Source organism: Parus major, chromosome 1A (genome assembly GCF_001522545.3).
Source record: "Parus major isolate Abel chromosome 1A, Parus_major1.1, whole genome shotgun sequence".
NCBI lineage: Eukaryota > Metazoa > Chordata > Aves > Passeriformes > Paridae > Parus > Parus major.
This window is the reverse complement of record NC_031773.1, coordinates 60,667,769-60,683,841: the sequence shown is the minus strand read 5'-3', so window position 1 is coordinate 60,683,841 and position 16,073 is coordinate 60,667,769. Positions and strand designations below refer to the sequence as shown.

Sequence of the window (16,073 nt, the reverse complement as noted above, 5' to 3'; positions counted from 1 at the left end):
AATCAGTTACCCCTTCACATACTTACAGAATCCTTTTCCCCTCACTACATCCTAACTCCATCCTGCTCATTTTCCCCTCTGTGTTCCTGTTCTCAGCACATGTTTCCATCACCATTCAAGTCTTGCCTTTCATACTCTGATACCTTCCTTGTAAATACATCTGTGTATCTATTTCTTGATGAATCAAAGGTGTCTCCTTTTGAGGCCCCCCACAAGCATCATGTAGCTGATTATTTTCCATACCTTTCTCCAAATAGCTAATAGTTTACATTTTAACTCCTCCTCCAAACATCCTATGTGCTTTCACCTTTCTCCCTCCACTCCCACTCCATGCCCAACCTCCCCCTTGCAGACCATCCTACCATCCTTGTATGTCCCTTTCATATCCTCACTCAGCCTCCAGCCCGTACCTTTTCCCATCCCTCTCGAGTGTTACTTCCTCTTGCAAGCTCCTAAACTTTCTGCCACCCACAAGGATCCTCTTTTTCCAGTTGATGTGCAGCAGTTTCCCTTTCAAGCCAACCACCTTAGCATGTCTCACCTGCTGTTATTAGCCCAGTGCACAACAATGAACATGTAGGACTTTATTTCTGCTGTATAACACCTTCCCTCCAGTTTTTATCTACCTTTATAGGCACCATCTCATTTTTTGTTCCCTGAAGATAAAAAGACCCCAACCCACAGCAGAACAATACCAACAAAATCCCTTAAACCTATGTGTTTTGCATAACTCAACATGCAGCACCCTTCTACACAATGCATTCCCCTCTTGCCTCTGCTGGTGCCTCCTCTTCTCCCCATGTTTTGGCTCTACTACCTGTAGTCATTCCTGGATTTTGTCCCCGCACTGTGCTCACACACAGAGACCCTGGTATTTACACGTGTATCTCAGACCAGTGTTTTTACTACCAGCAGCTGGGACCATGCTGAACTCTTCCATTATTTGCTGCTTTTGTCTGGCAAGCCTTTTTTTTTTTCTTTTTTTTTTCCTTTTTTTTTTTTCCTTCTTTTTTTTTCTTTTTTACTATTAAATTTCCCTTTTCCTTGCATCCCATTTATATGCACTTCTCGTGCTGGTTCTCCACATGCAAGCTTGCACATATCAGGTATTTTTGTGCCTGAGAATGCCTCTCTTACTTGTCTGGATATTTTCCTGAAGGCACAATGCAAAAGCAAAACTTTACATACCATTTGCACTCCTCATGCAACAAATCACATGAGCCTGAGAGCAAAGAGTGTTTTTTGAAAGGTTGTAGCTCACAACAATTGTCTGGACCAAATAACACATATCCCTGTCTATTTAAAAAGGGGGAAGGGGGAGAAGCAACTCCCCTCACACACACACACACGCGCACGCACACACACGCGCATACACACACAGAGTCATCTCTAAATAACTGGTTTTGCAATATAGGAACCAGAGAATGCACACATAGCAGCCCTATTCAATCCAAAATATCCATCTCTCCAGATACTGCATATTTATAGTTTGAGAGATAGGACCAGCACAGAGCTTTCCCGTTTATTTTAATGAAGGATTAAGAACTGATCAGAAAACTATCTAAACCATCCAAGGACTTTTTCCCCTCTTGGCTAAGAGCAGTTTGGTGTCTCCATAAGGACTCGCCAGTAACTGACGCTTTAAGCTGCATTTCAGCTGTTTAGATGAGAAACAGCTTTCTATTTTGCTCTCTAGATGTGCATCTCTGTTGATTAGTTGTGTGCTGCATTCCTAGAAGGCACTCACCAAGTGCTGGGAGCTGCAACATAAGACTAGTTTCCCTGCCATTCCAGCACAGAGCAAGTGTATCTTTTTCACCTAGACACAGATGTGCAGAGAATCTTTTGATCTTCAGCTCTTCCCAGAGAATTTAGTGTTTGGGTTTGGGAAGAATGAGGATTGATTCAAAGGTCATGAACAGGGTTTTCAGCGTCTGGCACACACACAAAATATAAAAGCTCCAGTGAAACTGGTTACCTGCAGCAGGCGAGGTCTAGAAATTGGGAATTTTGGCTTTGCTTGTCAGGGGCTCTAACTTTGCCAGAGGGCGAGCGTGCTACGCTATGTGTGCTGAAGCTGGTTCTTGCAATCCACGGTCAAGACTTTCAACCCCTTTTGTTATATCTGAACTTGCTGGTTTCCCTCTTAAGACAAAACAAAAAGTCTCCTTTGCTTTTACCTCTTAAATCATATTTCCTGTAGCACCTCATATTTCTCCTCCGCCACTTTCTTTCCAGGGACCCGAACAACAGTGTGAGGAGCAGGAGGAGAGGGGAACCTCAAGACTGAAGCAAACTATACGGCAAGTAGGGGTGAGGGAAGGAGGAGGCACAATGGGAAAGGCAACATTTGGGACACGTCTACTGCTTTCAAGACCCCCACCTCCTCCCCATTATACTTCTTTAAAGGACCCCTCTCCCCCCTCCCCTCCCTGCCCTCTTAGGACCCTATTAGAAAACGTCAAATTTCCCTTACCGTGGTAGGAGTAACCATGGCATCCGTGTGAATGTTTCCAGAAAAGTCGACATGAAGAGAAAGGTGGATGTAAATACGTTCATTCAAAGTCTCAAAGTTGGTCTGCTTGGGTTGTGCAGAGTTGCTCTATGGGAGAGGAGCCTTAAACTCTGAGTCCCGTGAACATAATCTGCTCGATTATAACAAACCAGCTCAGCCAGATGGCTCTGTGCTTTGTGGATTAACCCCTTTATTGCCACACTCTGCTTTCCCTACATACCATTTGTAACAACCTTGCCTGGCTGGGGAAATTCAGAGAATGAGGAATTTTTTTGAAAATGACAAAACTGTTGTAAAGGTCATTTTTCCCCCTGTGTGCTCTAAAAAAAAAAACAAACCCACCATCCTGTGCCTATTTTTTTTTAAAATCCAATCAATGGTTTTATTCCTCTTCCTGGCAAAACCTCTTCATATTATTAAGAACACTATTAGCACCAGGGAACATTTTAGAGAATTCTTTTGTTAAATCACCACCATCCCTTCCAGACTGCGATTCTCAGCAGACAAGTATTTTATTGCAGGAATGTCTCTGTGTTTGCACTCTAATGGTCCATCCACTCCCCACTTCCCGCCCCTCGGTCCCCCACGCTCCCTCTGTCTCTCACATGCACACACTTTGCTCACACTGCCAGCATGTGCTGCTATTCCTACCCCTGTTCATAAGTCACTACAGGACGTGTCAAACAGGTGAAACAGACATACAGACCTACAGTACCAGAAGCCCTTGCTCTCCCATTCTGACTTCTCTATTAATTTTTTTTTCCCAATTATTTGCAAAGCTTTGACAAATTTTTCTTTGGTCACCATTTCTATCATGGAAGTCACCCACCCTGACACGAAAATAAGTGCTGGGAGAAAACACCCACAGTTAAGAACAGACTTTAGGCTGGATTTATGTACAGTTCCTCCTGTTTTGACTCGCAGATTCATCCATTAAGGATAGCAAGTGCCAAAAACATGGAAAGATCATCAGCAACCAGCAGCGACTGGTTCCCAAACTTTTTATTTAGAGAGATCGCTCACAGAGATGGCTGATAAATTTAGCTGCATGCCTCTAAGTCTCCCTCTAAATTTACATGCTTAAGTCATCTTTCTTTTCTGTTTGATTTGAGCATAATTGAGCAAGTCATAACCATAAGAATGTGGTCATATAAGATATGAGGTGACACTTTAAATCATAAGGGTCACCAGATTGTTTCCTTAACGAATACTTTTACTAGCTCAGTAAGTTTTTTCTTTTCCTGTTTAACCCTAGATTTTTTCTCTTTTTCCTCCCTGTGTAAAGATAATTAGCCCTCTCTTGCTGTCAAAGATTTGTACCATCTCCTTTAAGACATTTTAATCTACCGGGAAAGTTTTTACAGTTTTATTGAAATATTTACCACCATAGATTGAAATACAGATGGTGTCATTAGTTGCAGTTGTCCTGTCTCTGAATTGTTTTAAGTATAAAATGGTCCCATTTAGGGGATTTTGCCATTTAAATGGTCCTGTTGAAAGGATTCCACAATTTGTATCTATCTTATAAGTTCTGCCTGAGTCTTTTGTTGCCCAAATGGGAGAACAAAAGTCATCTCCCACCACTGCCTCCTAGGAATTCTGTACTAAAACTTGCTGCTCTGCCAATCAAAAAAACAAAAAACCAAAAAAACAACAACAAAAAAAAAAACCAACAAAAAAAACCCCCAAAACAAAACCAAAAAAACACCCTCCTCAAACTTGAATAACTCTAGGTCCAATGGTTTGTGTCTCACCCTGTTCCTGAATGCTGTTTCCATCTCATTTAGAGCTTTGTCAGCTAAGATGAGGGAACTCGAATTAAATCCTGTGCATCCCCCACCCAGCCCAGGCACTGTAGTCATATCTGAGAAATGCCTAAAATGTGACTCAGCTTTTAATCTCCTGAAGTAGACAAACCGTGCTAGGAATAGAAAATTTTCCTGTGGCTGGCGAACGAATGTTCCTCTGGAGGTAGGCAAAGGGTTAAGCCTCTGAAGGCAGCCCTAGCCCGGGAACTTCACATTTGCAGCAAGGAAAAAAAAAATATAGAAAAAAAAGCAGCAAAAGAAGAAGTCAAGAAGCAAAAGACCTGGGCAGAGGGGCTGCCTACCTCTGATGGGAGGCAAACCTCCCAGAGCTTGCACGAATGGAGGGGTTGTGCTCTGTGTCTGGGTCTGTGGGCAATCAGATGCCTTGTAATTTGAGATGTGACACCTTAATCTCGCCAAATATGTGTGCACTGCAAAAAGCATTGTAGACAGCCTGTTTTCATAGCCAGGGAAAATGGAGACATGTTTGGTCCTCGCTGTTTTCCAGCCTTTCCCCTACAGATGTTTCTGGAGCTGCTTCTTTCTAGGTATTTCTACACCTTCTGTTGTTATTCTGGGGGTGGGGAGGTTTTTTCCCTCATGCTAACCCTTAGCAGAGGTGCCTTTCTTTGACACTTTAAGCAGCTTTTTTAATTTTTAATGAGAAGTGATCCAGCTCCCAAATGGTTATCTTATTTTATCTGTCGCCCTTGGATCTGAGGTTCTGACATGAAAAAAAAAAAAAAAAAAAAGGGAGAAAAAAAAAGTTAAAAAAAAAAATAAATAAAGTATTTCTTTGAACAAGTCCCTGCTCTGTCTTGAAGAATCCGAAACATTGCTCAAAGCTTGCTGGAGAAAGTCATCTTTGAGTTCTGGGGATTTTAGTTGGGATAATTACAAGGCATTGATCTAATTAATTAGGCACTTGACCAGACTTCAAAACATGTGATATTTTATATACTTTGAAGACATGTATTTTTCTCTACATATTAACAGATACCTCTGTGACTTCGTTTGATGATAAAAAATTGAATATTTATAGGGAAGATATGCGTGTGAGTATGCAAATACATGAAAATTTTATTTGGTTTAATGCATGCCTTGGGTCATTCTAAAAACAGGGAGCATGTTCTGTAATGATTAGCTTTTGCAACAGCACCACTTTGTGGTTGAAATCCCAAACAGATCCCAGAAAGGGACTGTAGGGGCACCACATGTACCTCAGCAAGTCTGAGCAGCTCCCATGGTAGTTGGTTTTAATATCCATTGACAAATGCACCTACCTGAGATGGAAATGTGTTCCAGCCATATGATTCTCTCTTTTTAAGATGGTGGGTTTGAAGTACAGGCAAGGAAGAAGAAGCGGGAGCAGAAGATTAGCTTTGAGAATTTTGACCAACTGGTATCTTCAGTACAGAAGGCTGTTCACCTTACAAATGCCAAAATCACTTTTGTTCGTATTTCCAGAATTTTATAAAGGGCCTGACAACATCTCCAGAATTTATTTTTTTTCTTGAAATGTGCTGCAAATGTTTTGTTGGAACTAAAAAGGAATCCAACTATGTTTTTATTTGGTGGGAATTGTGATGCAAAAGAATTGAAATTATTTATTTAAACATTATAATTACCAATGGTACCATTTCATAGCTGAAGGAATTTCTGAAACCTCATTGGCATCCTCACTTGCACCCAGGCTAGGCAAACGAGAAGGATTAGAAAGGAATTCCAAGCAAGATTCAAACAAACAAACAAACAAACAAACAAACAACTTCAAACTTGGTTTTATTACACATTTCTTGGAAAGTTGTCTTCTGCAGCTTTTCTTCTTCCTTAAAAATAATTGGGACAGCTCATAACAATTAACATGGTGGGTCAAAGATGACACAGTGTAAAATGTGTACCCAGAACTGTATGTGCATGCTGAGAGGGAGGATGGGAATAATGCACGTAAATAAGCAGGAATTCTGGCCACACTCTGAAAGACATTACTCTTCAGAGCTTTTCCTCAAAGAAAGGCATTTTACAGAGACAGCTTTTATGCAGCTCACCTTCAAGCTTATTTCCTTGACAGAGAATTAAAAAAGTGAGATTAAATGAAATTATAATAGTATTAATTAAATAACATCCAGATGCATTAAAATGCACCTAGTGAGTACAACTACAATTACTTTCTTGCATGAAAGATTTCACACATACACACAACACTCCAGTGCTCAGACCAAAATTTTAATTAATTTTACAAATATTTTTCATTTCAAAGGAAATGTATTGATCTGTACTCCTATATCAAAATAAAGCTATATATTAGGTGATATACAAAAGGGGATTTACACTCTTCAATATGTAGGTGTGTTTTGTCAATAGAGTTATGGATGATTACAAATCTCTCCAATGTACTAATGTGTTACATCCCTTATCAGCTTAACTCATATTTTGGATTTATATAATATTTGTCTTTTTCTGATGGTATCCATTTTTTCCAAAGATGGTCTTTATTGCAGCTATAACTAACTATAAGGTTAGTTGATGATAGGCAACATTTTGGGAAAGAAAATCTATTCCTTGTAATTATAAGCATACTTTGAACCCCTACTCATTTGTTATAATTCCAAATTAGCTGAAGAGAATTTGCATGACTATCACTAAGAAAAATGCTAAGGAAAAAATATAAAATTAAAACCATGTGAAGAAGTTTGGTTCCATTACTTATGCTAAAACTGTGAAAAGTTTTTAATGATGAAGGAGATTTGGAGTCACAACACCATTCTTTTGTGAGGAAGATAAATTCCACACTGGGACATATAAAAAGATATATAAGGTGCTTGGTAAGTTGTCAGCTGGGATGCTGGGACTCAATTCTGACCATGTTCAAGTCAGAGAAGACCTGGGAAATGACAGAAGCAATGATTAAATGTGTAGTTTAAAATATGATTAAAAACCCCAACAGAGTTAAGAAATCAGTCAGGACTCACAAGCCTGTAATCGACCCTGGCTAGGGCAAGGGAAGGTCTAGGTGGTCTCTCTCCCCCCATCTCTCCCATGACTACGTGACTTACACCATCACAGAAAGCAAAAATGTTCAGGAACATCTTGTACTCAGGACTCTGACATAGCTCTTGAAGAAAACTTCCCAGTGAAATCTTTCAGGAAGTTTCCACTACATATTCATATGACTTGGTTTGGGACACTAAATGTCTTTATAATGGGGAAATTTTTCCACAGAGAGGTAAACCTGTACTGGTTTTCCCTCCTGGACAGGTGCTTCTGCATCTTTCAGGTGCAGTGGAATTGTAATAGCTGGAGCAAGTTGAAAGAGGATGAAAAAACGGACAACATATTAATATTTTTCAAAACAAAGATAAAAATAAACACAAGTCAAGCAGTTCCAAATGGAAGGGGATCAGAGCACTTCTGTTCTGGTATCTGTTAGATCCAAGCAGGTTTCCCATCACTGAAATGACAGGCTCAGTTCCACACATCACATCCAGGAAATGTGTCCTAACCTGTGTGTTTATTCCTACTCTTAGTGTCAAATACATGTGCTCTTCTTAATGGTCACAACCAGAAGAAATAGAAAGACCAAAGAAAAGCAAGGTTGAATAGTGAAACACTCTGTTAAAAGAGAAGCTCATTCACTTGCAAGCAGCAACAAAAGTTGATGTAACAATGGGCAAGGATATTCTGCATAAACCTATTGAGTTAACATTCTTATTTTTGTCTACTGGAATAAAAAAAGTCTTGGTTCAAAGTAGAGCTGAAAAGGTATATTTAACAGCACAAGTCAGCTTGTTGAAGCCAGTGGGGAACTTCTCAGCACTGGCTTGTATCTCCTGTAGTTAATATTTGTGTGTTGTGTCCTTACAAGGCAATTTTATTTAAATTAAAACAACTTTTATTCAAACTTTTTGTCTGATGGATGCTGATGCCCATTTGGCTGAGCTACTACACCTTAATTTCCTAAAACTTTAGTGTGAAATCACATCTGCTGGAGGAGGGGCAGAGCAGAAAACATGGTATGGATCAATTTTCAGGCAGCCAAAAACCAAAAGGCCATTTGAGACAATGCATATGTACAGGCAGGGGGTTTGGAACAACCCTGGGCCAAAGTGTGCTCTCTGTCCATTCTGGCCTATCTTTTTATTTATTTATTTATTATTCTTAAATAAGGCATTTCCCAAGCCTAGTACATGCATGTAACTAAGTATTCTTTAAGGGCCTATAGGTAGAACATTTAATGCATCTTTCCATAGTATTAAGTTAAAGCTCACTGGAGTTTTCTCTGAGGTAATTAGGAAGTCCCTGGACTGATTTGGGACTGTTTCAAATGATGGTGTCCCCAGCAGCTTCCAGGAAGGCCAGGCAGCTGGACCATTCCAACCCCATCCTGAGTGGGATGCCCCTTCCCTCCTGCAGGCATGGGATGTACTGATGCAGAGCATCAGGCACAAGACCTGGATCAAGGGATGAAGGATTCACAACAAAGTCAAAACCACTCCTTAGGAGCTGCATGAACAGGCAATGGAGTCTTCTGTATGCTCAGAGCCTTTTCTTAGCCTCAATTCAAAGAAAGGGATTACCTTTTTCTTTCATTGCTATGCATATCTTTTTTAAAACCAAGTAAACAGACAAATGGTTTTCACCCACATTCCAGGGTTCTCCAGTTTTATTTGGAAGAACAAATTCAGTCTGTTAGGAATCAAGCAGGATAAGGAAAAAAACAAAGGCATGGCAACTTTTAAAATTATAATTTCTTTTTGGTCTGAAAACTATATGGCTTTTGACCCCATCTCTCATGATGGGAGTAGTGGGTAAAAAAAGCGGCTGGATGGAAAAATCCAGCACGTTCTTTTGATTGAATTGCACTACTGACGCTTGAGGCTGATTGTGCTTCAGGCTGTCCACGCCTGGAGCTAAGTTTAGACTAAGTTCTTAGTTTATAAGGAACTCTTTTCCCTCTGAGGAAGCTCATGCCAAATTCTGTTCTGCTACATGCTCGTGGCAAATCTCTCTTCCCAAATATCATCATTTAACCCATGCCTGTGGTTGTGTAAAAGGTTCTTACTCACATGCTTTACTGTCTGCCCCATGTCTCATTCCAGTTCTGCAGCTGAGCAATTCCTTTATCAAGGACCAGAATAGCAACTGAGGTTTCTGCCCTGCAAGGGAGGAAAAGGAAGAAATCACGCGTTGAGCAGAGGACACAGAGAGTGTTTATTTCAGGAAGATAGGGATGGTCACACAATCATCCCTGACTGACATAGCCTAATGTGTGAATCATCCAAGCTTGTACACACAAGCAACAATAGGAAAATTTATGGGGTTTTAGGACTGTTATGAGGTTATGGCATGTATGTTCTCTCCAGTGCACACGCTGGGCTTGATTTTTATCTTTCCTTTAGCAGTTAATTCGACACTTTTCCCTTGCTGAGAAGTTCCTGCTGGAGGCAATTCCCCAGTATAGCTTCTCTCAGTAGCCAGCAGTGTTTGTTAAACACAACCTCTGTCCCTGCAAGCTCTGCCTTTGATATAAAGCAAGACATCCTTATGCTGTAGAATTGCTTGAAATGTGTGTAAGAAGTTGAATCTAAAGGCATTAAGGACAATTTTTGTGGCACTATTTACAGTCTAAGGAAGCATCTAGGCTTTCCCTTAATTATTGTGGTCTCTGCCTAAATATTATGAAGAGAATAAGATGAAATTTTTATCCTGAGAGAGAATAAGACTGATTTGCATGGCTACATCTTTTGAAATTAGAGATTATTCTTGCAACAAGGCACAGTCAGTGTTACAGTCACACCTCATCTGATAGAGACAGATATTTTGGCTCTCATCTGCAGATGCTAAATACAAAAAGCAAGCAGGAACACAGAGCCTGTGTGAAACTAAGTCACACAAGCTTCTCACTCTAGCCTGAGAAAACGTAAATAAAAATCCAAACAGTCCTTGGTAAAGGACAACAATCTTTGCAGGTGTTGTTTAAGATCCTTGTTGTTTACTTACAAGAAAGAGTCAAGGGATAGTGTTCCACTTAATCAATGCTGGTGATGTGCTGCTTTAATGACCAGCCAGAGCTTTACCTCTCAGACCTTCTTGAACCTGTCTATAAAAGAAGATCTAAAATAATAAACTTTGCTCTTTTGGACAATACAGCTAAGAGAGTCAGTGTCTCGCCATTCCTATTATAGTGCAACACTCATTAACCCCAAATAAAGCAAAACTCCAGAAATGCCTGATTTCTTTATAGAAATATGAGTGTACCGAGCTAGGCCCAGAATGTTAAACAAATAAGCACTTGTTTAAATCTGTCTATACCAAACTCCACATCCTCAGGGATTAGCTCACTTTCTTCATTGTACCTTGATATCTTCCCTTAATTTTTGAAAATTTCTCTTTTATGCATGACTTCTATTTCTTTAAATACATCAAAGAAAAAGAAAAAAAAAAAAGATGCTGCACTGTATCAAACAAGGTGACAAATCGGAGGGTCTTACTGAGCCAGTAAAGTGAGAAAATATCACTAAATCCTAAAAATGCCCAGCTAGAACCTACAAATTTCCTAGCATGCAACCCAGTTTTAAGTCCTCCCCCCACACAGAGGCTTTTGTCCTGTGATGTGATACCTACAGCAAGTGGAAATTGTTTCACTTGGGAAAAACTGACCATGCAGCATGCCTTACTTTGCACCGAGAGAAATGCCACATGTCAGTTCTGCTGCAGTCTCAAGTTCTTTAAGGCAATTTCCATGCTCCACCATGTTTTTCCCAGGGATGGGATCCTGAATCAGCTCAATAAAATGAAGAACATGGAAAATTTCGGTGTGATTATCCTTGGACTGCTTGTTAAATACAGTAGAGCATTCCCTGCTCACACAGAAATAGCTTGTGCTATTAAAACACCCCACAGAGATCCTGCTGTGGAGCTTGGATAGCCATCAATGCTTGGGTCAGTCTCATGGATGGCTGTGTGGGATGCACTGAAGGGGCTCCTAAACACTGGAATGGGCTGCCTGGGGAGGTGGTGGAGTTCCCATCATTGGAGGTGTCCAAGAAAAGCCTGGACATGACACTCAGTGCTCTGGTTTGGTTGATGTAGTGGTATTTGGTCACAGGTTGGACTGGATGTTCTTGTAGGTCTTTCCCAACCTCAGTGATTCCATGACCCTGTGATTCTTTCTATAGGCCTGATCTGGCGTCTCAGCTGCTGTGCAGGCCATTATCACTGACCCCTTTTTACAGAAAATCCCACCTCCCCGTGCTCTGCACTCGTGACTTTGTGCATATAACACAAGGGCTGGGGTCACAACTAAATGTTTAACATATCACCTACCCTTTTATAGCAACACTTGTTGTGTTTGTGTGAATGAAAGTGGAGTAGCAGCCTGTAGGAAGTGGGAGGTCAGCAAGAAGACAAAGGAGGGACAGAAGAGCTGGTTGGAAAAGTAAATAGGACTGAAAAGGGCAAGAATAGCTGCAGCCAGAGGAATTTAGAGAAGCAGAGATAACACTTTTTGCAATCTGAGGCTATAAAATCATGTCAACATGCAGAGGAAGGTGATAAGGCATGACTTTACCTCTTCTACAGTGGCCTGAGGCACAATCACTTTTGCAATTATTTACCCTGCCGCCTACTCAGGCCAGTTGTTCAAAGCTATAATTCGAGTCATCCTCTCTACTCAAAAATGCACCCAGAGTCCAGCTCTGACGTGTAAACATGGTCTTTCACCAGTGCTCCCAGATTATCACGAACATTGGTGCTGGTACTGGATGTTTCCAAATCTCAAATGAGATGTTTGCTTTGCCACTGTATTGTAACACCCCCTTCCCCCCCCAAAAAAAACCAAACCAAAACCCAAATCAAAACATAAAAACCCCAAAACAAAGCAACCAACAAAACAAAATCAAACAAAACAAAAAATAAACCAAAACAAAAAATAAACCAAAACACAACAAAACCCAAAAACAAACAAAAAACCCCCCAAAAACCCCACCCAACAGTTTTTTTCTCTGAAACAAAGAAGCAAACAAAAATATTTCAGAAATATTTTGCATGAGGAAAGGTTTCTACTATTGAAATTTCTGCTTAAAAGATTATTTTGGTTTTGCAACTCTTGTACTCCAAAATATTCTGTTTTTAAAGTCCAGTTAAAACCTTAAAAGTTATCAGTGAGATTAATCTAGATCAGACACAAAAACAGTGTTCAGTCACTGTTTTAAGCTAAAAGACCAGAAAACTTGAATGAGAACACCATGCTACTACAATACTTACCTTATATTTATGATTTATTGCAAAAATTTTTGACTAAAAGTTTTCTACCCAGTATGAAAATGTTAACACCCTTTCATGGCTCTGTTCTGGCTTGGGGCATTGGAAATGGTGCAGGAAAGCTGATCTTGAATATTTTCTAATAACTTCTTCTGAAGGAGACCCATGCAATTGGGCACTCCCAGCTAAGATTCAAGCAAAAAGTCCACTTTGCAACTTTGCAAACATGGATAAAGCACTGGAGCTCCTTCATTCTGGATGGATATGACTGAGACAACACAGGCAGAAAACCCTGAGAGATGACAGTTTAGCAACTGAAGGGATGCACAAATGGTCCTTTCTTGTTGTTTTTCTGTGAAGAGCCAAAATAATAATTTTTTTTTTTTGTTAATCCCCTGTGCCTGCCAATGTCATACACAGGGCAGGCAAGACTAACATTTGGTATCAGAGGTTAACATAACAAGAGTGGAAAAGCACACTTCAGCTCCCAGGGAAGTGGATAAACACTCTGTTCCCTCGCTGGCAGCTGCTTGCTGTGCTGGGAAATATCCCTGCTTTTGCTCTGGGTTAGTGGAGGAAAGACATAGAGCATAGAGGAATTTTTCTTCCATTAGATACTATTATGAAAGTCTTCTGGCTCTGTGAGTATGGAGGAAATTTTAGTGTTCCTTTCACTGCCCTGTGAACAGGAGAGGTAAAACGACCCCTTTATCAAATTTTAGGCAGTCCAGAAACTCTTTTTGCCACAGAGCTAAAACCCACTGAGAATAAAATTGCTTTACACACAGCTGAAAACCAAATCAAACAGGTGAAACCCAATGTAATTTCTTTCCCATTTTATATCTCTTCTTCATTACTAGAGTGATACAGAAGAGATTGCAGCATAAATTGGACTCTTTCCTTGCAGTTCTTGTCTGAATTTCAGTGAAAACCACTACATTTCTTTTAAGGAAGGAAAAAAAAAATCTTTTCTCCAAGGTTTTTGGGGATTTTTTGGAGCTTTTTTTCAGTGGAGAAAGAAAAAAAAAAAAAAAAAAAAAAAAGAAAATATATTTGAAAAAAAGGCTAGATAAATAGTAATATATTATGCCAAGACATTAAATATATTTTAAGCAGAATTTTCTCCTGTGGGTTGGTTTCACATTAATCAGGGTCTCTATTTCTTTCTTTTATCTACAATATTCCTGGGAGTTGTGCTTCAGGTTATCTCACAATATAATCTTCCTATGCAGGCCAAAGTCATATTTTTGATCATAGTTAACCCCAAGATCAACAAAAATGTTGGTGACAGATATCAGAGGGGTAAACCATACCTCAGTTCGGTTCTCAATAGTTTTAAAAGCATAATAAATGCTGATTTCCTGCCTCTAGTTTCTCATTATATGAATGAGAAATGGTGAGGAGTGTTTTGTCTCTTTGAACAGATGTAAAGAAAATTTTACTAGAATCATCTTCATAAAGTCAAGTACTCTTTTAAAATATTACAAAGAGTACTTCTGATCCATTTCTCCATATAAATTTATTTGTATTCTATTTTAGCAGCAGTTCTAAATTTTGGGAGTTTTACACTTAAAATGTTTTTCAGTTTCTGAATAGTATTAATAAATTTATTATTTTAATCTTATTATTTGCCCTTTTTTGTCCTCCTTTAAAATTGGATGTTTTCATTTCCCTTATCCCACAGATTTTTACATTCCCTTCCTTGAAGATTTTGTCTTTATATTTCTAGAGGCTTTTTACCCCCTCTATCTAATTAAAACAAAATGACAAAACCTCATGAGAGTGCTCGGAGGCATTAGAAGATGTTTTAGAAAGGTGCTAAGCTGTGTTAGATCAACAGCAGCTGTTTCTTTTGCTTCAGTGCAGCTACAAGAATTTATAACACTAAAATTTACACATTTTTGCTCATGTTCCCTGAATAAACAACTGGCTAAGCTTTTCTCTCCCTAAATGCAACAGCAAAATTTTACAAAGAAATTATTTCTTTGTAGGAATTGAAGAAGCTGAGGATTCAATTAAAAGTGTATTGATTTATTGCAGGTGAGGATCTTTGTTTTTCCAGCATGCTGGCATCTGAACTCCTTTTCCTTGGTACTCTCATGATTTTTGCCTTCTTTTAGTGCTGAGCAGAAGAGCTTAAAAAATTGACTGGTGACTTTTAAAGGTTTATTTCTATTTCTATCGCACCTTCCAGTGATGAAGAACTAGCGGCTGTTTCACCCTCAACAAGCATTTATGTCTTTTAAAACATAGATTTTTATAAAGGGTACTCATAGGCAGCTTATACTTGTATACATCTCAATTGATATTAAAACATATATATATTTATATGTATGTATATAACATATACATAGGGTTATTAAAGGTAAGTGTGCTTAAACCTAACTATTTCTTTTGTCTATAATATTTATATTCTTGACTCTTCCCTCCACACTACCCATGCCTCAAGTTCACTGGTCAATTTGGGTAAGGAAATGAAAACATTAAATTTTAAAAACAAAGACATAGTTAAATAATCTGCATCACATTATTCCATGGGAAGGTTAAACTAGAAGCTGAAAGGAGCTGGGAAGTGTCATGGGATGGACAAAGGAAGGAGATAACACTGGGTGGTTGGACTCTCCTGCCATTGGGGACAGTGCCAAAGCTCTCAAAGCATTCCTGGCGGATTCCTGCGGCACCTCCGAATTTCAGCATTGGAGACAAGCGTGATCCAAGTGAATTAAAGAGGAACAAAACACCCCTGGCTGGCTGGGAGCTGGCAGGAATCCCATCCATTGACTGCTGCCTCTGCTCAGCCGCAGCTCCACGAACAGGTTTGACTCGGGCCGTCGTGCTGTTGTTGTTGGCACAGGGACGGAGCGGGAGCCGGCGAGTGCTCTGTGTAATCACCACTACGGCTTTCCAGCCCCGGATCAGTTTTCCATAAACAAACCACAGGCCCAGTCCTCTGAGGGGGTCACTTCATTCAGCTGCTGCTCTGGCCCTGGAAAGGTCCCTTGCCCCATAAAACCAGGGGTTTGTAGTAGTGAAATCACAACCAAACATTTCAGATTTAACAGAAGGGCTCAGCATCCTGCAGGATCAGCTCCCTCAGTAGCCAAAGTCAATCAGAGATCAAAACCCAAGTTACTTCCAGAGGACTTCTTGGATTTTCACCAGCATAGCCAAGAGGGGAGCTCAACACTCTTTGGAGAGACTCTTCAAGGTGTCTATGAGTGCCTAAGGTTAAAGACAGTGTAGGAATAAGCAAATTGTGGAAAACGGGCTCAGAGGTTCTCTGTGGAAACTCCAAGCATCTTGGTCCTCTCGCTTGTCAAAGAAAGGACAAGACTGTCCTAGCTCCTCATCTGTGGCCATAATCCTGAGACTGTGCCATTCTGACAGGACAAGAAGAAATGGCCTCAAGCTGCATTGGAGGAGGTTAGACATTCAGGTTAGACACCAGGAAGAATTTCTTCCTAGGAAGGGTTGATAAAAGTTGGAAA

General features: G+C 39.9%; 1 protein-coding gene across 2 annotated transcripts in view; it reads right to left on the bottom strand.

Moving 5' to 3' along the window:
- NTF3 (neurotrophin 3) overlaps positions 1–2,648 on the bottom strand; it is a 49,247-nt gene extending 46,599 nt beyond the window's left edge. Inside the window, exon 1 of one of the 2 annotated variants that reach the window (XM_015629027.3) lies at positions 2,477–2,648. In XM_015629027.3, the coding sequence (XP_015484513.1) occupies positions 2,477–2,494 (18 nt within the window). In that variant the 5' untranslated portion in view covers positions 2,495–2,648. The remainder of the gene's footprint in view (positions 1–2,476) is intronic. The other variant, XM_015629026.3, reaches the window with a different exon arrangement.
- Between the last annotated feature and the right edge of the window lie 13,425 nt (positions 2,649–16,073).